Source organism: Gopherus evgoodei, chromosome 16, assembly GCF_007399415.2.
Source record: "Gopherus evgoodei ecotype Sinaloan lineage chromosome 16, rGopEvg1_v1.p, whole genome shotgun sequence".
NCBI lineage: Eukaryota > Metazoa > Chordata > Testudines > Testudinidae > Gopherus > Gopherus evgoodei.
Genome location: NC_044337.1, coordinates 19940573 through 19963599, shown reverse-complemented (window position 1 = coordinate 19963599; position 23027 = coordinate 19940573). Strand labels below are relative to the sequence as shown.

Sequence of the window (23027 nt, the reverse complement as noted above, 5' to 3'; positions counted from 1 at the left end):
GCAGTGTTGTCCGGTGGTTAGGATGCTGGACAGAAAGCCAAGGGAACTGGGTTCTACTCCCAGCTATGCTATTGCCCTGCTGCATGACATGGGCAAGTTGCTTCACCTCTTGGTGCCTCATTTTCCCAATCTGTAAAATGGGGGATAATGGTTCTTTGGCTCTTACAGCATTTCCATCTGATTAGTGTTGGTATTAAACCCTTGTTGCAATTTGGTATTGAATTCCCATCTACTTAATATCAGTGTATTTGAATTAAGAAAGGAGGTTACAGACGGTCATGCCTCTGGCTTTTGCAATGGGAGGAAAAACTACAAACAAATTATATATGAAAAACAATTAGAAGGAGCAGCAAACAGCGCTTTAGTTTTGTGTGTTTGAAACTCTTCCCTGTCAATTGTGCCTCTATATGCACTGTGTATTTATTGTCTGTGTGTGTGTGTGTATTTGAGTGTGTGTTTGTAGCTTCACTCTGGCAAAACTGATAGTCTATTTATAAGCTAAAATGTGTGCGGTGGACGGGTGGGTGGGCGAGGCAGAGGAGGGAGAGCTAAATATTCTCCGAGCTCTAGCACATATTGAAGATCATATAATAACATTAGGATCGTGGCATCAGCTGTGAGAAAGCCGACCTATTTAACTGAGTCCACACATCCCTCTCCATGTGCAGGCAGAACACAGTTACCTGAGGACAGGGTCTCTGAAAACGAGCCTGTCACTTTAAACCGAATCTCAGCTCAGAGCGGGTCATTGGTGCTGTCTACATTTTTCACATGGCTGAGTGCTCCACGTAAATCTTACCTCCGGCAGCCTGCGCAGGGAGATAGCAGCCACAGAGAGCTCTCACCAGCTAGCAGTAGCTAAGAAGCATCAAAGCGGCAGCTTCTCTCCACAGTTACTTCCTATACGGGGTGAGATTGTTCATGCCCTTCAAGATGTGAAAGCAGAAGCTTTAGAGGGAATTTGTTGCTGAGCTCAGTAAGTAGCACTCTGTCTTTTTACTTGTGTTCCTTGTTCTCTGGAGTGAGAGAACGCGTGAGGGGAGAGGAGAAATGTGTTAAATATTTATATTGGCGGGGGATAGGAAGGCTGTGGTTTGGTCTGTAAATTGTTTTAAAAAACAGCTGCTTTAAAGTTTGCAAGAGCCCCTACAGTTTGAACTTATTTGTAACACAATTGTTTATTGCTTTTATTTTTCCCTCAAGAGAGGAGCCCCCCGGTGTCTTGGGAATGTTTTGTAAATAGGATGACCAGATAGCAAATGTGAAAAATTGGGACGGGGGTGGGGGGTAATAGGTGTCTATGTAAGACAAAGCTCCAAATATCGGGACTGTCCCTATAAAATCGGGACATCTGGTCACCCTACTTGTAAAAGGCAGCATGGGGATTTTGATGATGGCGGTCTCACTCATGATGATGGGTGTGTTTCCTTAGGAGGAGGTGAGGGGTGCCTGTGTATGGCCAGGACACTGGGAGGTCATTTCTGAGAGTGGCTGGTCGTGATACTTTGAAAGACCCTTAAAATGCTCTGCTCAGCAAAAAGACTGTGCCAGTTAAACAGCCCTTTTGAATGTGTTAAAATGGCAATAGCATTAGCATGGGGAGTGCTGGCTCTAGCTAGCATGAAACTGATCATCACTAGAAGCTGTGAATCCAGAGTTAGAATGAAAACTCCGGACAGCTCCTCCTCCTGTCAAACAGACCGAAATGCTTGACCACAGGGTTCCCCCCACTCCTCGCTTTTCCTCTGCAAGGCTCACTTCAGTGTCTCGGCTCCATTTGTACCTTCTTGTTTCGCTCTTTATCGAGCAGCAGTTTTCCAAAAACAGGTTAGACGGCAACGTTAGTTCAGTGCCCGAAGCAGCCAGAATGTGTCTGACGCTGATGGCCAGTATCGTCATTCAGCCCCCTCACCCCAGGCTCCGCTCCTGCCTCTCTTGGCACACCTCCTGCCAGGCCTGGACTTCCTCCAACTCCTCAGGAAGTTAGTGGGAGCGGACGGTGCCTGCCACCTTGCAAGGTATTTTCCTTTGCAGACTGAGCCCTTAATTGGCAGGTATTAGGGAAGATGAGACTGCGAAAGCAGTGGCTGGTGGTACTCAGTCGATGGATGGCTGGATTGATACAATAGATCTACCCAGCACTTCATGTACTGGCACATCCTCACTCCTATGGGCTGGCCGGCACTGTTGTGGTAGATCCCCCTTCAGACAGGATTAAGTAAATAGCTCTAATGTATCTGATATACAGAGGGCAAGATGGGCAAAGTAATGAAATATGGGGTTTGTATGACTTGGGGCAAAGATCCCTCAGGTGATGGGCATGTTAATTGTTATCCTCTGCCTGGAATGAGGAAGATATTCCCCAGACCCTCCTGCAATATAGAAATTAACACTCTAGAATCCAGGAGTCCTTGAATCTTGTCCCAGGCTCTGTCACTGACTTACCGTGTGACTTGGGCAAGTCACTTCAGCTTCTTAGTCCCCTCCTGGCTAAAATAAGAAGGAAGAGCCTGAGAGATGAAGAAGTCTCTTTTCAATGTTTGGCAGGAGCTGCTGATGGGCAGCATGAGAACCTATATAGGAAAGGGGTCTAGTGATATGTACCTGCCTTACTGGCATGCTCAGGTGTTACGGTCCAGGCACTTTGCGTCTGATCTTATGCCATGGACGTCAATGGGGAATTTGCTGCTGACATCGGGGTGGGGTCAGGACTGAGCCCTTTGAAATCTTGTGATGGAAGGTGCTCTAGAAGACGAGGGGCCACCAAAAAACATGCCTTAAATTTGGAGTTTTTGAAGTTGATTTACTGTTCAGAAACTTGCTACCATTTCAATTTCCATTCATTGCGTCCCGCATTGTGCATTTAGAAGCAGTGACCTTTCATGCAAAACAAGGATGTTTTAAGTGGCAGTGAAAAGTCCTTAGAGATTTGAGACTTTCTTCTGGCTGGGGGTACGTTTTATAACGAAACAGACTTCTTCTGGTTGGAGTGGACATCAAAGTTCTCCAAGGCCCCTTAATGGAATTGGTGCTACAAGGGAATGTCATTTGTGCGATCAGAGAAATGAAGACTAGCTATTTACATGGATAACGAGTAGTGTAGTTACACTGGACGGGATAAACAAAGTTCAGAAGAGGTATTAGCCTTTGTGCTTCATGGCGTAAGCCAGCCACTGACTGATGGGGGTTGGAAGAAACTGCCGCTCTGGACTTCCTAGTCCTTAATTTTCCACTAGAATTTCTTTTACTTGTCTCTGAAGCATCCAGCGCCAATCGCTGTCAGAGAAAGGATGCTGGATTAGGTCAGCCCTCTGCTCTGATTTGCAGTGACAATCCCTATATCACTTGGAGGATGTGGAAGCTTTGAGAGCCCCCATGATGGCCTCGAGTCATTGGACAGCCTGCGTTTATGGAGATCAGACTAGCTGATCATCATGGACCTTTCTGAACTTCAAGTCTCTGACCCTCAAGCCAGCAGCATGTCAGAAAATCACACAATTGCATCTCATGATTGTAAAATGAAAAGCAAGTGGGAGGATTTTTCTCTTAGCATGGGGTTCAATAATAAACCTTCCTCCCCAAACTGTATCCCACTGCAGCCACTCTGCCTGGCTCCCATTTCCTGTTTGACTCTTACGGTGTTAAAAAGAACTAACTTTAAAATGTTGTGGAGGCAGCAGGAAGCTTTGTGGGAGAAGCCCCGGCTGCCAGAGCCATTTGGCTGGGGTATTTATAACTGGCAGGTGATGTGTATGTGTCCGTGAGGAGGAAGCATTTGCCAGCAGGAAAGTTCCATGACTCTTTGTAGTGTGAAGTTAAATGTATAACACAGAGAGCTGGACAAAAAACATCCATTGACTTTTGGGGGACATTTTTTTTTTAAATCACTACCCCCTCAAAACTTTAGCCTGAAAAGTTTTCACCTTTTGGAGGGTGTGTATGTGTGGCTTTTTTAACTAGAACTTGAAACATTTTTTGGTTTTCAAAAACTGAAAAAAATTCAGTTTGGGATTTTTTTTGTCAGAAATTTCAACCGAAGGAACAAAACAAACATTTCTATTTTGGCTGAAAAGCCACCTTTCTTTGGGGAAGAAAAGAAGAATGAAGAATGTTTGACCAGCTCTAATAATAAGCCTCTAAAGGGGACTGAAACCTTGGACATTATTAGCAGATGTTGTCGTTCCAAAGCCCCTGTGGAATATATGGACAATAGTGTGATCAATAGAAAATGCTGGTCATCCTTCTTTCTGCATTTATGACACTATCGAATAGAGAGTGTGAAGATGCCATGTACTACACTAGTATAATAATTAGCAGCTTTTCTCTTAAAAAAAAAAAAAAAAGCTTTTCTCTAGCATCTGAAGATCTCAAAGTGTTTTCACAAACATAAGGTACTCAGGGAAACTCAGACATGCAGAGGGTACATGATTTACCTACAGTGAGTCACAGAGTGGGGAAGAGAACCCAGGAGTCCTGACGCCTAGTCCCCTGCTGTAAGCCCTACCATCTGACCAAGCTTAGAAGGACATTGTGGGGTCGCTGAGTCAGAATGTGACTTTCCTCCTTCCACTCGCCCTCTAGGATTTTCCTGCTACCTGTTTGTTCCTTCTCACTCTGTCTCTTCGTTTTCTTGCCCCCCTCTCCTGGACGCAGGGTTGCTGTGATTTATTATAGGTATTATGGTATCTCCCTCGATGTGTTAGGTGCTCTCAGCATAAGAAGGGAGACAGTGTCCCTGCCCCAAATTGCTCCCTCTTTAAAGTGAATTTTAATTCCTGGCCCTGCCCTGCTGGAGTTCATTTTGGGGTCTGTTGGGCCGGCCGTGACTGCGATCAGTGCCAGCTGCTGTGCTCTCCATGGCTGGCTGCTGAGCAGAGTGGAGCACCCATCAGCGACTAGGCAGGGTGGCAGCTGCGTGCACAGAAGAGCCACACCAGCTGCAGGGTTCCAGCACTGGATCCTTCTCTATTTCGCTCCATGAAGCTGAACATCTTGGAGACGCAGGGACCAAGCAATGGGGAGATGGTAACTCCGCCCCGCACACCCTTTCGTAACAGACAAGAGTCTCACCTCCCCGGCTGGACGGGAGCAATTGCTGAGTGCACAGAGGGTGCTTCCGTTGGCTGGCCGCTCAGCACCGCCATCTAACTTGTTACTCTGAGAAGCACTTTGGGGCACCAGCCGAAGGAGAGGTGCTGTATAAAACCACCCAACGGTGCCACAAAGACAGTGCTTGTGCACGTGTTAACGCACCCAGCGCCGTGTTCAGAAAGTAGCTCTGCCCGTGTGCGTGTCAAAGGAAGGCTGCCCTTTGCAGAGACACGCCGGGGCTGGGAAGGGGAAGACGGAACCCCAGCGTTGCCCTGGGAATCTGCCTTTGTTGTGAGAGGAGGCAGAGGTGGTTTTAGGGGAATTTTCAAAGGAACTCAAGAGCACAAGTGCTACTGAAAATCGTCAAGACTCAGGTGGATACATCTCTTCGGTGCTTTTGAAAATCTCCTCCTAAAGGCCCTGATTCAGCAAAGCCCTTAAGCAAGTGCCTATAACTGACTTTCAGCATGTGCGTAAGTGATTTGCTGAATTTCCCCCTAAGCTGGCCCTGCACAGCTGCTACTGCAGTGATTTTACAAGACACTGAATCCCATTTAATCTTCCCCATAGCCTTTCGCCCCAGGCCCTTTAGTGGATGGCTACACTGCACTGTAAATCTGGGTCTGTGGGACCCGGGCTTGCGGACTGCTTTGTAAACCTGAGCTCGCAATCACTGGGCCCAGGTCTCGCAGCCGTACGAGTGTGTCCACACAGCAGAATGAGAGGCCTTGGACCAAATGTCAGCAGGACTTTGAGTCAGTTCAGCAATCTGGGTCAGAGCCTAACTGATTAGTGTCTGGACAGAAGTGGAGCTTGGGCTCAGAAGATGGAGCCCTGAGCCAGGTATTTTAGGTGAGTTCAGTGGTTCTCAAAGTAGAACTTTTAGACCACAAGAGCCGTGGGGAAACTGGTGGATGGTGTCTGTGTTTGTACAGCCCCCAGCCCCCTGGGGCCTGATTCTGGTATAATAATTCCAAGCATAATCCCTTCATGCTAATAATGGGGAGTTTTAGGGCTAAGTGGCCTCAGGGAAAAAGGAGTTCCACAAGATCCTCACTCCCTTATGAATGCTGCTAAGGAGGTAGAAGTCTCAGAACCTCCGAAGCTTCTCAACCTGATTGTCAGAAGCCCCACACACCCCATCAGGAGGCGTGGGTGTGCAGCATCTCTGCAAATCCTCAGAGTGCGCGAGAAGGTGACTCAGAGATACCCAATCACCTGGGCACTCGCTTTTTGATGCATTTTCCAGATAGCAGCTGGTGTTGTCTCCATCTTGGTTACAAAACAGCAGATGAAACGGCCTGCTGATCACTTAGGAAAAAAAAATGTATGCAAAAGCCTGGATGTCTTCAAATTAGGGAGGCCTGTTTCAGGTAAACGAGTCTGACTGGCAGAGGTTCATTAGCCCTCTCTGCACTCTGATTAGCAGTTGGGTGTCGTGATGAAAATGTCAGTCGTACAAAGTGTGGACTGTGACTTTAAATGAAATGCAGTTCTCTGCCCCTCTTGCTGGCTAGATACATCTCCATTAGCTTGGTTGAGGCAGGCTCCCTGAGGGGAGAACATGGGGCCAGCCTCCCTTGTTCTGACCCCCAAACAGCCCTGACCCTGTTCTTGGCTCTGTCCCAAGCTGTATTTTCCTTGCCTTCAGATGGCAAGAGGAGAATTCATATCTTGCCCAGCCACAAGGCCGGGGGAGAGCAGTGTGTGTGTCTCCAGTGCCCTTTAGAGCAAGAATGGATTTATAGCTGAGCTGAAGAAGTTGGCATGTAAGCTGGTCCCTGTTTCACAATACAGAAAACCCCAGCAGCGCAAGGGGGAGGCTCCAGTCCAGGGTGGCAGGCACAGCTGGATTTTCTCACCCTTTCAGGGCCCACCTGCCTGGCCGAGACCTTATTGAGGGAGCCCCTCAGCTTTCCCCTGACGATTAAATACCTCGTCTGGTTTTCACATGTCTTTTGCCATCCCTGGCTGAGGTGTGGAAGCTGGCTCAGGAAGCTTCCCCTCCCGAAAGAGAGACTGCAACTCTCCCACAGAGGAACAAAGCCAGACCTCCCCGCAGCCCCTCCTGGAGCGAAAATAAATCTTTGAGGGAAGATAAGGATTGAAACTTGTTTCTGAAACACAAAGGCGACTCCGAGGGCCTGCTCCAATGACCATTGGCATCAGTGGATTTTGCATTGGGCCCTGGGTGCTGCAATGAGGCATTTGGAATTATTTCTAAGTCTAAATAAGAAGTGGAAATTTCCTATATCAGATCAGCAGGACCAGTGACCCATTACTCAGCATCCCAGGCACTGGGGACCAAGACCTTCTGGTCCTTATTCCCAGATTTGTCACTGCTTTGCTGTGTGGCCGAGTTGTTGTGCCTCAGTTTACCCCTCTGTAAGGAGGGGATAATACTGACCTCTTGGGGCATTGTGAGTAAAGATGGGTGAAGCACGTTTTTTAAAAATTGCTGTGAGTTTGAGTGAATGGGTTTGCACCAGTCGTTCGCTTTATGGGAATGTTCGAGTGCTGCAGCTTCACTAGCACAAATGTTTGAGGGAAACAGATCTCCAAGGGGCCCATGCAAGTCTTTGAGGAAGTGGATTTTCAATTAATGCACATAAGTATTCACACCGGAATTAATTGTAATGACTCCCTATGTGGATCGTCAGCAGAGCTGGAACCCAGCATTGGAGCAAGGACTAACTCGTTGCTCTGGGAAATACTTCGGGACAGCAGTCAAAGGAGAAGTGCTGTGGACACTGCTAGCACTTGAGCTAAAGGAGTCGCTCCATCAGCTGGCAGAAACTATCGTTTAATAGAGTGAATAAGTACGTCGAAATTGCAAACCGCTGGCGGAGAAAGAATCTCGATTAGTCACATGCATTTCTCGTTACAGGCTATGAGCTCTGCTCTGCTTGTGAAGCTGGGGTCGCGTTTGAGTGAGTGCTTTGAGATCCATCCCGCTGCGAACGGTGCCGTGTGAGAAGAGATTTTCTTTCCCATCATAAGGGCAGTTCCCTCTCCCTCCCACGACGCGCACACACACATGCCTCATTTCCATTTAAAATCCTTATAGGGAAGCGCAGACCCATTTGGCCTGTCTCTTTGGTAACAGTTCCCCGGGCTGTGCTGGGCCGCAGGTGTGTGTTGTTCAGATAAATGATGAGCCGCTCCGGAGAAGGGCCCCTCTGCTGTCGGGAAGGCTCATTTATCATCTCCTTGCCTGCCGTCCGTATAGAGGACACTAGGGAATGGGCAAGGACTTCTCAGCAACAGGTTTTGTCTGAGGCTTATTGATATGGCAGCTGGGGAAGCACCCGTCTCATTTTTCATTGTTATGGTAAGTTAAGGACACAGGTAGACAAGGTCTAATTCATGAATGAAAGATCCAGGGAGCTGGGGACCAGTCCTACAAGCTAGAGCAGCAATTCACAAAGTTTGGTGGCAGGACCCCATTTTGACGCTTTATTAACGCCTGCGACCCCAGATAGCATGGAAGACGCCATTTTGTAGCACATGCACGATATGTGCCAGATGAGGACGCTGTTTTACTCTACAAAATGGCATCGTCCACGCACTCTTGATCGCGACCCCATGCGTGGCCTGCATGGTGATGGTCCAGCTCTCTCTGCAGCTCCTTGTCTGAGGCCAGGCCAGAGGTGTGCACTAAGGGAGCCAAGCGCTCGGGGTATCATCAGGTTTTAGCATTTTAATTAGAGGGTTGCTGAGCCAGTCCATGGCGAATCAAGGGGAAAGCGAGCCACTAGTCCGCAGTGAGAGGGACATGGAGGAGGTGGGAGTTGTTTCTCAAGGGGGGTTAACTGGGTGATTGGTGCTTATGAAAGAGAAGGATGAATAGCACTGGTTTGGGCCAGCAGAGTGCAAAAGCTCCCCCGTACCACCGTGCCAGTGTCCCGTGAGCTTCAGCTGCATCCCTTGCTTTTCTCCTGGACTTCCTGTGAACACTGACCCTGATCTGCAGCAACCCCAGCCCTGGACTCCTGTATGGCTCCCCCAGCATGCCTCCATCTCTGAACCTGCCTGACCGTTCCCAGGCTGTCCCAGGTCCCGCCAACCACCCCCTGGCTCTTCCCGTCCTTGACTCCTCTCACAGATCAGGTGAAACACCCGCTCCTGTCTCAGCCCCGGGCCTTGCTTGAGCAGTGTCTGCCAGTCACCTGAAACTGTGTGATGCTTTTGTGACCCAGACAAAGTGTCCAGTAGAAGCTCATTTTTTCACACGATGGCGGAATCTGAACTCAGCTCTCTGGAGCGCGTGGCATCACTTCTTAGCTTAATTTTTCCTCCCCAGTGACACTTCCCTAATGTTTGCACATTTGAAGTCAGAGTCCTTCTCTGGACCAAATGCCACTCCTGGCTACACTGGTGCAACCCCGCTGAAACCCGCTGGGTTGAATCAGTGTGACTGAGAGCAGAATTTCTTCTCCCTCATGAAATTTGGGTTATGCAGCCTGATGTGGCAGAACTGTAATAAATGCAGCACATCCTCAGTTTAAACCCTTTGATTTCCAGCATGCAGCTATTATCGGTTCAGAGGCTGTTCTTTCCAACACACCATTTTATTAGCAGATCAGCACATGGGAGAGGTGGAGTTTTACTCTCTCCCTCCCACCCCCGATCAGCTCCCAGATTGCTAATGTTCCGTTGCCTGGCCTGTTGCTAATTTTGACGATGCCCTAAATAGAAGTCGAATGTATCTCGTCTGGTTTGCTTAGCATAAGAGAATTATTTTCCTTCATTTACTGAGCCAAAACCATTGCTTTAACCCCCTCATCACCACTCTCTCCTGGGGATTTTCCATCCCCTTTGAAAACAACCAAGCTGCCCTTTGTTTGAAGTCTTCTTCAGCTGTTTAGAAGGGCTCTCCACTGGGATAGAACGAGGAGGGGCCCATAAGAGAAGCCTCACATGGCTTCTCCTGCGCCAGCCTCGGTCTCCTACGCCAGCCTCCTTGCCTTGCTGACAAGCTTGAGATGATCCCAGAGTCAGCAAAGGACCCGAACTCTGACTTCTCTTGCTTTGCTGGCTTTACTCCAGTGCCCTACGTGTCCGGGGCTGGAGTTCCAGGTTTTCTTTGCCACCAGCAGGCACCTGTTGCTTGAGATCTTGAATGAGCTGAGGCCTTTCTCTGATGCCCTCTCTGTCTCCAGTGCCAAGTGCTAAAAGGGCTGGGCCTAAGGCCTGAATGCATCCACCTGGGTGCTACACCTTGCCCTGTTCCCTGGTTGGGAAGGGGCTGCAGTCACTCCAGAAGCAGAGTGCTCAGCCAGGGTGCTGAGGAGTGTGAGCTAAGCCCTGCATCACCCAGGAGTTCCCCTCCACTGGCCAAGTTAGGAGCCCCATGGGAATCCCTGTCCAGACCTCTACCAAAAGCTGTTGAGTGTGACGGGGAGAGTTCTAGAGGTTTAGGTAGCAAATTAGTGCAGATGTACAAGGCCGCAAAAGCCAAAACCAGGAAGGAAAGGAAGCTTTTGTTTGTTTGTTTTTGTTTTGGGGTTTTTTTTTTACATTAAGACGTGAGCATCTCTAAGCGCTTCTATCCCAGGATGCATCGGAGCTTTACTTCATTTTGTACTTCAGTGTCCATGAGAGAAGCAGATTCTCGTGATCAGAGCAGAGGACTGGGAGCCAGGACACCTGGGTTCTATCCTTTGGTCTGCCAGTGACCCGCTGGGTGACCTGAGCCAAGTCACCTGACTCCTCTGCTCCACAGTTTGTAAAATAGGGCTTGGACGTCCCCTGCCTCTCAGGGATGATGGGAGGAGAAAGGAGCTGGTGTTGGTAGGTGCTTCGGAAAACGTAGAATGCAAAGGGTTAAAATCAGCAAAGCCTGGTGAGGTCATCGAAGGGCTGCCTGAAGGCGCTGCTGGGGTATTCAGGAAGAAATCTCCAGCCAGGCTTTGCATTGTGGAAGCAGTAGCACAACTGGGTTCCCTGGCGTCCCACACATGGCTTGAGCCTGAAGGCCGAACGCTCCCGAACTCCACAAGCGCAGCCAGCCCGTTTATTAGTGTGTATTTGCAATAGCACCTGCTGTGCACTTGTGCTTTCCAGGCCCTCGTGAAGCACAGTCCTGCTCGCAATCTAAGGACAAGACTGGCACACGGACAAGCGGCCTGTGGGAGAGGGAACAGCGGTGGGTGATTGTATACAAGCCAGCTCAGTGTATAGGAGCAGCACAGGAGAAGTGGGGCTGTCAGATGGACTTAGGTGTGGACGGGGTGTGGCCATGTAGTCAGCTCAGCGTGAGCTTGCCCCTCTCGCACGGAACGTGCTTTCCCTGCTACATCCGGTTTGGTTGTGGTCAATGAACGTTGTGCTAGAGAATAGCTCGAGATTCGTTAACTCGAGAGCTAAATCTCCCTCTCCCCAGGGCATGCGCACCCACGATTCCCCACTGACTGGCCTGCAGGGACCCACCTGTGGCGGGTGAGGGAAGGGGGGTTCGATCTGTGGGACCCATTCATGAAGTGCCTCTCTGCTGAGGCAGGCGCCTGACTGGAGGGATGGCTGTGCGGTGAAGGCCCTGGGACACAGGCCATCTGGGGTCAGTCCCCTCTCTGCGACAGCCCCCTTGTTTGGCAGAGCACTTCACCTCAAGCCCTGTAATAATCCTTCCTGTCTCCCGCCCTTTGCCTGACTTGTCTGTTTAGATCATAAATGCCTCAGGGAAGGGACACTCTCTCTCAGGTGATTGTGCAGTGCCTAGCACAATGGGGACCTGATCCTGCTGGGGCACATAGATCCAGATCCTCCGAGGTATTTAGGTGCCCGACTCTCATTGGTTTCAATGGGAGGTACGTGCCTAAATCCCTTTGAAGAGCTGAGTCTTCATAATACTAATAACAAATAATTGTTCTTGGTTTTGGTGCTGTCATTCCATCCATGCAGGGCCGGTGCAACCATTTAGGCAGACTAGGCGGTTGCCTAGGATGCCAAGATTTGGGGGCGCCAAAAAGCGCCCCCAAATTTTTTTTAAGTGGTTGAGCGGCCGCTGCTGCTGGGATCGAGAGGGACTCGGAGCTGCCGGCAGCATCCGCAGCCGGCAGCCCAGGGTGTCCCCTGGGTCAGGGCGCTGCCGCAGCAGCCAACAGCCCAGGGTTTATAGGGGGCAGGTTCTATATGTTTGCGGTGCTCGAGCACCAGCAATATTCAGGGCTGGGGGCCCTGCTCCAGCAATATTTGGAGCTCGGTCTCTCCCCCGGCCCTGCCTGGATTGGGCCCCGGCCCCGACCCCTGTGGGTCTCCCCCCCACACGCCCCGCCGCGTCCGTGCCTCACAGAAAGCAGCGCAGCACCTCTCCCGTGCCTGCTTCTGTTGCTGGAGTAGAGCGGCTTCCGGCAGAACTGTTGTCTGCTGTCCCAGGGCCTAGTGCCCCCCATCTCCTACTGGCAGGGCAGGCTGCCCTTACCCTGTGCTTCCGCCCTCTCCCTGAGTCTCTCCAACACCCCAAACCCCTCAGCCCCCCACACCCTAATCCTCTTCTCCAGCCCTGAGCCCCCCCCGCATCATGAACCCCTCATCCTCAACCCCAACCCTCATCCCCCTGCACCCTAATGCTCTTCCCCAACCCTGAGCCCCCCCTGCAGCATGAACCCCTCATCCTCAGCCCCAACCCTCATCCCCCTGCACCCTAATCCTCTTCCCCAGCTCTCATCCCCCCCGCATCATGAACCCCTCATCGTCGACCCCCAACCCTCATCCTCCTGCACCCTAATGCTCTTCCCCAACCCTGAGCCCCCCCTGCAGCATGAACCCCCCTCATCCTCAGTCCCAACCCTCATCCCCCTGCACCCTAATCCTCTTCCCCAGCTCTCATCCCCACCGCATCATGAACCCCTCATCGTCAACCCCAACCCTCATCCTCCTGCACCCTAATGCTCTTCCCCAACCCTGAGCCCCCCTGCAGCATGAACCCCTCATCCTCAGCCCCACCCCTCATCCCGCTGCGCTCCCTCCTATCCCCAAACTCCCTCCCAGAGCGTGCACCACCTCCCCTTTCCCACACACTCCTTCCCACCCCCAAACTCCCTCTCAGAGCCTGCACCCCTCACCCTTTCCTACACCCCCACCCCCAGCCTGCACCCAAACTCCATCCCAAAGCCTGCACCCCTCACCCCCTCCTGCACACCCACCTCCTGCCCCAGCCCGGAGCCTGCACTCAGCACCCAAACTCCATCCCAAAGCCTGCACCCCTCCTGCACCCTAATCCCCAGCTCAGGGCCTGTACCCCAGAGCTCTCCCCCCAAACTCCTCCCAGAGCCTTAGGCAAGTGGGGGCGGAGTTTGGGGGGCAGGTTCTGGGCACCACCAAAATTTCTACAAACTTGCCACTCATGCCTGGGTCAGCATGCCACCGGCAGCCCAGGGGTTCCATTGCGCAGTTGCTACTTCACTTCTCCCGCCTCCCAGGCTTGCGGCGCCAAACAGCTGATTGGCGCCACAAGCCTGGGAGGAGAATTAGAGCAGGACAGCGTGCTTGGGGAGGACGCGGAGCAGAGGTGAGCTGGGGTGGGGAGGTACCGCAGGGCTCCTCGGGCCAGGGGGAGGAGAGCTGCCGCGGGGGCGGCAGGCACACTTCAGGGCAAGGAGCTGCTGCAGGGCTGGGGGGGCACAAGATGGAAGTTTCGCCTAGGGCGCGAAACTTCCTTGCACCAGCCCTGCATCCATGCCACCAGTTCATGTCAGTGGGCCACTGAGCGGATACCAGAGGTTCACCAGTGTCCACTGATTTTATCCATTGCTCTTGGTAGTATCTGAGCAGCCTGTGCGACGGTACCAGATCCCGAGCCCAGTCAGAGCCCTCCTGAGCCTGGCAGATGCCTCTCTTCTCATTTTCTAATTTCACATCCAATTCTGAGTAATTCTTCAGAGAAATCTGCTGCTTACGCTGCATTTGGCTGAGCCAAAGAGGGGACACTGTGTTTACTCCATTAACGAAGCGTGCCTGGTAATGGCATAAAAATGCATCTGTCTGAACTGGAATTGGTCACACCACAGGGCTTGTGCATGGAGGCTTTGGAAGCAAATCCATTCCACAGCACAGCTTAAATATAGCGCTGTCTGGTGAAAGGTGCTCATTTGGGGCTCTCGGGCGGGAATTGTTTTCCTGAAGCGCTATAATTGAGTGGCATTTGCAGCTCAATAATGGTTATAACCAGCAGTCTCCTGTGGATAACAGAAAGGAAGGAAGAACACTGGGAAGCTCACGTTGTGGAGGCCTTTATGGGAGTCTAAATTTAGCTGGTTTGAGAGGAACACTCGCTGTCTGTGTGTACAGGGCTATAACCTTGCAAAGGGAGAGGACGGGGCTGGGGACAACACACCAGAAGGGGGTGCTGTGTGATACCCTATGGTCCAGCTCATTCACTGGCTTCCTGCCCCTCTCTGACTTCGAGCCCAGTCCCGCTCCCAGGTTCCTAAACTCTCCCTGGACTGAGCCCGCTCCTGTCCAGATCTCCTCTCTTTCACTTAGCTGCCCCAACACTGCTCAGTAACTCATTCCCTGTCCCGTGCAAGGGCATGGAAATCCCTCTCTCTCTCCTTTAGAACCAGCCTTTTCTCCCAGCAATAGCAGAATCCTGGTGTGCCAGGGGAGCGCATGCCGGTGTGTTCACGATGCTCTGTAGCCATGAAGGCTGTTGGACAGCAAGGCTAACTTCCCCATTGCTAGGAGCCCAAAGGAAGGCTAGAAACGCAGCCCTGGCCAAAGGCTGCTTAGAATGCATCCAGAGTTCCCAGGTCGGCTGAAATGTGATTGGATTATTTAACAGAACGGCTTGGTGGAACGGTGACGGCTGCTCACCGTGTGCCTTCACGAATGCTCCCTGGCAATAGCCCCTGAAGGAGAGCACTTGCAAAGGAAGGTAACTGCCTTGCTGGGGTGTGTGGGGCGAGGGCTTGATCTTTCTTTCCGTTGGAGGGTAGTTTTACAGTTCCCTGATGGAAAGGAAAGGCAAGGAGAAGAACAGCAAGAAGCCATTTTGGAGACAGGAATGGCTGGGGACACAATGCAGCTGTGTGCCTGGTGGGACACCTGCGCTGGAAAAGAGCCGCCTTAATAGGAGATGAGCAATGAACTGAGTGAAAGGGAATTTGTTGACTCCCGGAGGCACCATTTGCTATCCTGCTCTGCTCCCTTTGCATTGCTCAGGTGGAAACCCGCCACATGTCCGAGCTGGGGTTGCTCAGGGTGGTGTGTGTGGGCGGGCGGGGGGAGGCTGCAGCAGGGACAGAGGCAGTTTCTAGGCCTTACCCTCATAGCCCTGGCCAAGGAGTGAATTGGGGGAGGGACGGGGGTGCGGACAGTCCCTTGGAGGTCATTGCCAGCTGGTGCAGGTTAGAGCAACCCCCAAACTGCTCTAACCTATCCTGTGGCTGGGGGCGGAGCCAAGTAGAGAATCAAATAACACTGACCCTCTCTGACGGCTCCACACTGCAGCACCGAGCAGCAGGGAATCTGGCCTCCACTTGGCCTAGGACAAGGCAGGAAACTTGTATATATGTAAGTCAGCAGTTTGCAGATGCAAGGAGTTGCTGTTGATTACTTGACTTCTTCTGTTTGTTTTCTTCTTTGCAGAAAATCAACCGGGCCCCTTCAGACGAGGAATGCTTCTTTGACCTGCTGAGCAAGTTCCAGAGCAGCCGAATGGATGACCAGCGCTGCCCGCTAGAAGAATGCCAGGCAGAGGCTGCAGAGGCTGCTGCCACCTCCGTGCCTGCCCTGGAAGAAAGAATATGTAAGCATTTGGGGGCTCTCGTTAATGAGAGTAATGACATGTCTGCAGTGCTGCCAGTTCTCACGAATTTAACACAAGTCTGGCAATAGTTCGTGTTTTCTTTGAAATCCCCAGCTCCTGAAGTGAGGTGCTTATGTGAGAATCTCAGCTCTTTGTTCAGAAGTATCTTTCCTGGTTTCAGAGAAAAGCTTGAAAAGATGAGCCCCAAAGGCACAAGGACCAAGACACAAAATAAAAGAACCCCAAAATGTTGGGGTTGGCTATAAGGCACTTTCCTGCTCTGGATGAAAAGTGCTATAAGCGCTAAGTATTATTCATTGTTCAGGCGGTCTTGCAAAATTCTGTTTGGTGACACACCTGGGTCATTTGCTGTGTTTTTTCTATGATACTTTATCCTTTTATTTGTTCCATATGTTTTTGATCAAACTATGCCCTTTGGAACAAGCAAACATAAAAGATGATTTAAAAAAAGACACCTGGCCTCCCTAAAAAGGCTGCTCCGGAGCTGCAGCACCAAGCCACCCAGGGAATACAGAGCTGGCAGCAGCGAGAGCTAAACAGGGCTGAGTGGGTCAGGCTGGGTTGTGACAAGGAGCACAGACTGGCTCTGAGTCCCATGGCTTTTTCACCCTAAAAATACCCTGGAAATGCGCATTGGTTTTACAGAGATACGCGCGTTGCTGAGACAGAAACCAGCGTGAGTTTCCCAGCTACGCTGAGGGCCACAATCGAGGGAGCTTTAGACAGCAGCAGCCTTTAAGCTGTTTCCGTATTACCATCAGCCCAGGTGTTCCAAACCAAACTCCAGAGCAGGAGGCTGGGTTAAAACACATGATTTGTTAATAAACACGTGAATTGGGAGCGCTGTTGATTCAGCTCCTGATTTCTGAGCCTTTCTGCTGTCCTCACTTCATAGTTTGAAGCTTTCCTCCACAACCCTGATGGCTAGAAACGTAGGTGCCTAAATACCTTTGAGTTTCTGGGCCAAATTCTCATTGGAATCAATCCCTTTGGGGGGTCTGGGCCTGCCTTCCTTTTTGAAATGAAAGCTGAGATTCTCATGTATTAACATGCCTCCCTAACAGGAGGCTTTAAGGACAACAGCAAATACCGTGAGACACTCGATAAACGTGTGAGTTGGGCACATTGCTGTTTAATTAATTTGCACTTTCACGTAGACAGTAAAACTACGTACCCTGTTTTACTTTTTATTTAGAGTTATTTACTGGGTCCCCTTTGCTCGCCCAGTGTCAGCGTGCTTGGATTTCTACATTGCGGGGGAATGTTTCATTCCTAACCAGCAGCAAAAAGGAACCACCCAGCTGTTTTCATGGACTGCTGGATGTTGTTTCAGAGCTTGCGACTGAATATTTTTGTTGTGCAGCGCCTTCTGTTTGCTTCCGCGCGTCATTTGAAAAACCTCCTCTCTGAGGTTCCCAGCAGTGCCAGAGGTGGTGTCATCTAGACCTGGTCATGCCAGACGTGATGGGCATTGGCAGCACAAGTCTGTACTTAGGCGTAGGGACATTAGCCAGCACGTTGGGCCGCTGGCTGAACTTGCAATGCCCATTTCCCTTCGCTCCCCTCAACCCCGTTTCCCACAGGGTTGCTGTAAGACAGAGCACAGCCCCAGGTGGAGCGCCAGCTCCTTGGCTCGAGGGGCTGTCTGCCAGCAACGCACGTTGCAAGTGCCTGCTGGTCTTTTGTTTCTCATTGGGAGGCAGCACCGGAATCTTTAGGTGGCATTTGGCGCGTGTGCACTTGTGCGGGATGTGAGCATAGCACTGTAAGGAGGGTGGTGGGAAGTCACGGCTCAAATCCACCGCTGGGGGAAACGGGCAAAACTCCATTGAAGCCAGTGGAACTGAGCCCATTTACATCAGCAGAGAACTTGGCTCGTGCTCTCGCTCCCAAACACACACCCAAACAGACAGCCGTCGGAGGAGCAGGCTGGCTCCGGGAGGGCTGAAAAGAACCAGGTGCAGACTGTGATTTCCTAAGACATGCGCTATGACGCAGGTACCTCTGCCTTGTGCTGGACAGAATGTGCACAGCTATTGCACTGGCAGATACCATATCTGCACTGGACCTGGAAGGCGAGTGTTGTCTGGGGGACTCGGAAAGGACAAGTTGTCTGATGAATCACTTACCTCTGCTTGCACTTGGCTGATTACATGGCCTCTAATTATATCCACTCTTTGTAACTGCCTGGGGCATCTGTTAGGAGGCTGCCTGAGCGCAAGACAGAAAGCCACTCAGGCTTCCATGGGCTTTGGAGTCAACTGCAAGCACAATTTCTGTAACTACTGTGTACTTGGAACTGGCTGACCCCTGCCCCCGAATCTTAAAATTAGGCTTAATAATGAGGAAGGCAGAAAATGTCTCTTCAGACACGTTCCTTGGTGGTTCATTGTAATCATGGCCTATTAACTGCAGTTGCATTGAGGAGGTTGCTCCAGGGCTCAGAACGGGCAAGTAGAGGACGCGTTGTAACCAGGAAGAGGTCTGCTTGGTCCCACCACCCAGGAGTTCTCGAAGGCAGAACCGCTCGGCCATGTCGGAGCTTTAAAGGCCGCTTGGGTGCTTGTGCCCATGTCGATGGCAACGTTCTGCTCCCTGATCCACTCAGCTCCTCCCCGCTGCATTCTCCTGTGCTCCTTGCCAGGAGCTCGCTGCTTGTAGGGCAAAGCACTTCAGACCAGGTCAGCCTTGCGGCACACCCCGGGATAGGGGAGACTTTTCTGCTCTGGAGGGGTCAAGTGAGGCACAGAAGTTAAGCTCCTGGGGCAGCACAGCCATTCGCTAGGAGAGCCAGAGATGGACACCGGGAATCCCTGTGCTGGATACTAGACAGCACTGCAGCGGCTGTACGGGAGGGGGTGATGTGTGGGGGACATGGGGTCTCAGGAGTCATGGCCCCGGAGTAAGGTGCAGTTTTTGCTCACGTGGCTTCACAGGCAGAGGGCTGGTAATGCAATGAGAGTGCTAAAGATTTGGTACCTTCTTGACAGGCCACGTCAATGAGGCTTCTCTTCCCTAATCTAATCAACGGTCCAAGTGCAATTAATATCCTGTGCTGCTCCCTTAATGCAGCCTTGTCAGCCAGGGGGAGATGTGTAGCCAGAGTTTCTGCGGCTTGCCCTCTAAAGCCAGCTGCTTTCCCCCTTCGCTGCCCGATGTTTGTGCACTCACAGAGCCCTCATTCCAGGGAGGCACTGATACCGTCTAGACTTTATTGATGTTGTGTCAAGCAAGGCAATAAACCCCCTTGGATCTTTTGATGTCATAGAGAAAACGATAGCCACAGCGTGTGCTGCTCCCCAGGCCAGCTTTCAGGGTGCGAACTGAGCCTTCGTGTCTTCCACATGCAGGGTCCCGCCAGCCATTGTGCTCTGAGTGAGCGCGCTCCTTGCAAGGCCTCCAGCACACCCAGCCTGAGTGGATTGTGTGGCACTGCTGTGGGGAAGTTCACAGCGCCAGCTGTCTGCTCTCCCTAGGCGTGGCAGTCACTGTAGCTGGCTGATTTCAGAAAGCATGGTCTGAAACGGGGCCCTGGTTGGCTCTGCACATTGGTAATGGGAGCTGCCTGCAGCTCAGAAGGGCCATGCAGCTTTGGCTGGTCCAGACCCGCTGTTCTAAAAGAGAAGTCATGGCCATTTGTTCTTCTTTGCAATTAGATGAAATGGCTGCAATTTGCTTCTCTCCTGCTGTGGGTCAGGTGAGCCCATTCAGTACAGGGAAATGAGGTTACTCTTAGCAGGGGGCGGAGTTAAGAGAGCAAGGGGGCAGCTCAAATCACCTTTCTGCTGAGAGCGGCTGACCGCAGGGCTAATCCCGGCTCTGCCACCGATTAGATGGGTGCCCTTGGGCATATCACTTGCCCGCCCACTGCCTCAGCTTGCCCACCTCTAAAAGGGGATCATTTACTAGTTAATAATGATGCACTTTGAGGTTTATGGGGGCCATAAGTGCTTTACAAAGGCAGGGAGGGATTAGCCACCCCCACTGTGCATGCGCTGAGAGCCACAGAGGGGCCAAGTGACTTACCCAAGATCACCAAGTAAATCAGCGTCACAGACCAGAACAGAACCCAGGCGTCCTGGCTCTCGGACCTCAGAGGGGTGGTGAATGAGTTAATTAGAGACTGAGCAGCATGCTGGAGCTGAACAGCATCATGACGGGCCTCTTCCCTGCACTGACGCCCTGGTGCTCTCCCTGTTCCCCTACAGCTCAGTCCTCGTTAATAGCATCTCCGCAGACAGAGGAGTTCTTTGATCTCATCGCCAGCTCCCAGAGCAGGCGGCTGGATGACCAGCGTGCCAGTGTGGGCAGCCTGCCCGGCCTCCGCATCACTCACAACAACCTGGGGCACCTGCGCATGGAGGGGGATGCCCAGGAGCCAGGGGACGAGTTCTTCAACATGCTCATGAAGTGCCAGGTAGGCAGCTTGCTCTTCTGCACCGACCCCAGGGGCTGAGACTCTGCTTGGCTAGGGCCAGCGCCAGGGGCCCATGGGGCAGGGCAGCACCAGCTTTCCGGCCGCTCCTAGGGCCCATCCCGAACAGTACGCAGCCCTGTACGAACATGGGGCAAGACTGGCAGAGGGCCCAGCCTCCTCTTCGCAGGGCCAGATTTGTGCCTCCAGAACAGAAGAGCAGGTGCCAGTCAAGGTCTTGTGCTGCTCTTTGATTGGCACTTACAGTTAGGTAGGCCGAGGCCCAGGGCAAACGAGGAGGGAGGGGGGCCTGAGAGGCTGGCCCATTAAAGCAGGACTCACCGCAAAGGCTTTTAATAGCCATGAAAAGCCCCTTCCTTCCCCACCCCGCCCCCCAGCCCTGGGCTCAGGGCCACTGTTCCTGGCTCCCTTTGTTTCCAGGATGGGATTCTTCTGCCCTTTCTTGCCACCTCCTCATGACAACCCCTTTCGGCTCCAGCCAGCTGCAGGGAGCTCGCTGTCTCCCCAGCAGGATGAAGCCAGCGCAGGCGGGAACTGTTTCTAATGCCTGTTTCTCCTCCCCTCCCCTTGGCCGTGCCAGTCATCCCGGATAGACGACCAGCGCTGTGCTCCGCCAGACACCGTCCCCCGTGGCCCCACCATGCCCGATGAAGACTTCTTCAGCCTCATCCAGCGCGTCCAGGCCAAGCGTATGGACGAGCAGAGGGTGGATCTGGCTTCGGCCCAGGAGGAGCAGCAGCAGAGGAGACCTAGCTCCAGCTAAGAATTGGGGGGGGTTGCTTTGAGGAAAGCATTGTCTGTTTAAAAACTGAGCCCAGCTGCTCCGTGGCTGACGTTCCAGGGGAGGAGCAGTCCTGTCCACCGAAGGGGGGTGGGTGTAGAGAGGGAGGGGGCATCTCCTGCCACTTTGGGGGTTTTGTCTTTCCTTGGAGTAGGGGCTGGGCAGGTTCACAAGCTGGGGACAGTTTTTCTATATGGCTTTTTATAGGCAACCAAGGACTATTCTACAGCTGAGCAAGGCTCGGAGGAACTGTTCACGCACAGCTGGGGGCTGGGCCCAAAGTGCCAGGTACATAGACTGAGACAACTGGGGAACTGGCTGCTGCAGCCCCCCCGCCAGCGGTGCCTGGGAGCGTCGGCACCTCCCTGCCGAGCTCTGTGGGGAAGGGGTGTCCAGCTGGGCTGGGGCCCTTTGCCAGAGGCAGGGGGTGCAACTGTGGAGAAGCTGGAGGCAGCCAGCAGTTCGAGTGCTGCAGCGACCGTGGTCTGCGTGCCGTAACCTATTTTATTTCTGCCACACGTGGGTTAACGGGGAGCCTCTCTTTTCTTTGGACTCCTCCCAAGTCTGGCTAGGAGCCATTTGGAGCTGTCGTCACCAGCCTGCCAAGGTGACAGCGGGAGCCATTGGAGCTGGGGTCCTGCCCAACACTGCCAAGCTTGGCTCTGGCACCTCTCAGCACAGTTGACTTTCTCCCACAGCGCCGAGCAAGCCCCATTCAGATGCTGTGTGCACCTGGGGCTGCCCCTGCTCAGGGCAATGCCTCCCCTGCAAAGCCAGCAGCGGCATGGAGGGTGCCCACAACTGTCTCCGGTGCCATGCTGGCTGTGCTGTTACAAGGGGAGCGGGGCACTCAGGAGTGGAACCTGTGACCACGAACTAAGAGGTCCCGGTATATATGGCCCTAGCTCCTGACAGCTGTTGGCCTGTGTCAAAGAGCTCCTGGGTGTTTGCTGGCAGTGAACCCATGGGGGCCCCGGTGGGTTCAGGCTGAAGCAAAGCAGCAGGGGCTAAACCTTGTTTTGCTGCATGTTGTGAAGGTGGAACCTCCTGCTCCAGGGCTGTCACTCCGGCCCCATTTGCTCCCCTAGGAATATAGCTGTGAATCCAGCTCCGAGCACTGCCCGCATCCCAGGGGCTTAACAACACTCCTCCGAGCCCTGCCCGCTTCCCAGGGGCTTAACAACACTCCTCCGAGCCCTGCCCGCATCCCAGGGGCTTAACAACACTCCTCCGAGCCCTGCCCGCATCCCAGGGGCTTAACAACACTCCTCCGAGCCCTGCCCGCTTCCCAGGGCTTAACAACACTCCTCCGAGCCCTGCCCGCTTCCCAGGGCTTAACAACACTCCTCCTTCTCTCTTGCAGCAGTAGCGAGAGGCCCCAGCCTGGCAGGCATGGTGTGGGCTAGGCCCAGCTGCTCTTCAAAGTGACAGGAGCACACAGGGAAGGTGCTGACTTTGGTGGGGACTTGTCACTTTGACATAGGCTGAAAAACAACCCCCCTCCCTCCCCAAAAGCCCTGAGCCCTCACGCAGAAAGGGGCTAGCTGCCCTCCAGGTTTGCTGTACCGAGGTGCCGCGCTGGTCCTCAATGGGTCTTTCAGCTACTGCTCATCTCCCCTAAGCCCATGCCTGGGTCTAGGGCCGAGTCCTCATCACTCTCAGGAGCGGCCTTCATGGAAAATTTCCAGCAGCAAGAAATTCAGGCTGGTGGCACTTAACCCAACTGACGGACTCTCAGGAGAGGTACCAGTGCGCTAACCTGTGTGGCTGTCGTAGGTGGGAGCAGGTAGAATTCACCCTCAGTACTGCTGGATGGATGGACCAGTTCAGCAGGGCCATGGCTCCCTATATTGTACTCGGTAAGAGCCCCCCCCCCCCCCCCGGGCTCCGGCTGTTAAGACAATATGACCAGCTGTGGACTTGTGCCCATGCCACCCTGCTTGGCCCGG

The 23027-nt window shown here is 52.6% G+C and overlaps 1 protein-coding gene across 5 annotated transcripts in view; it reads left to right on the top strand.

Moving 5' to 3' along the window:
- GPSM1 (G protein signaling modulator 1) overlaps positions 1-22986 on the top strand; it is a 150897-nt gene extending 127911 nt beyond the window's left edge. For all 5 annotated transcript variants that reach the window (XM_030535611.1, XM_030535610.1, XM_030535612.1 and 2 more), the window contains 3 exons: positions 15682-15841; positions 20071-20279; positions 20878-22986. In XM_030535611.1, coding sequence (XP_030391471.1) covers positions 15682-15841; positions 20071-20279; positions 20878-21060 — 552 coding nt within the window. In that variant the 3' untranslated portion in view covers positions 21061-22986. The remainder of the gene's footprint in view (positions 1-15681; positions 15842-20070; positions 20280-20877) is intronic.
- Positions 22987-23027: the final 41 nt, after the last annotated feature.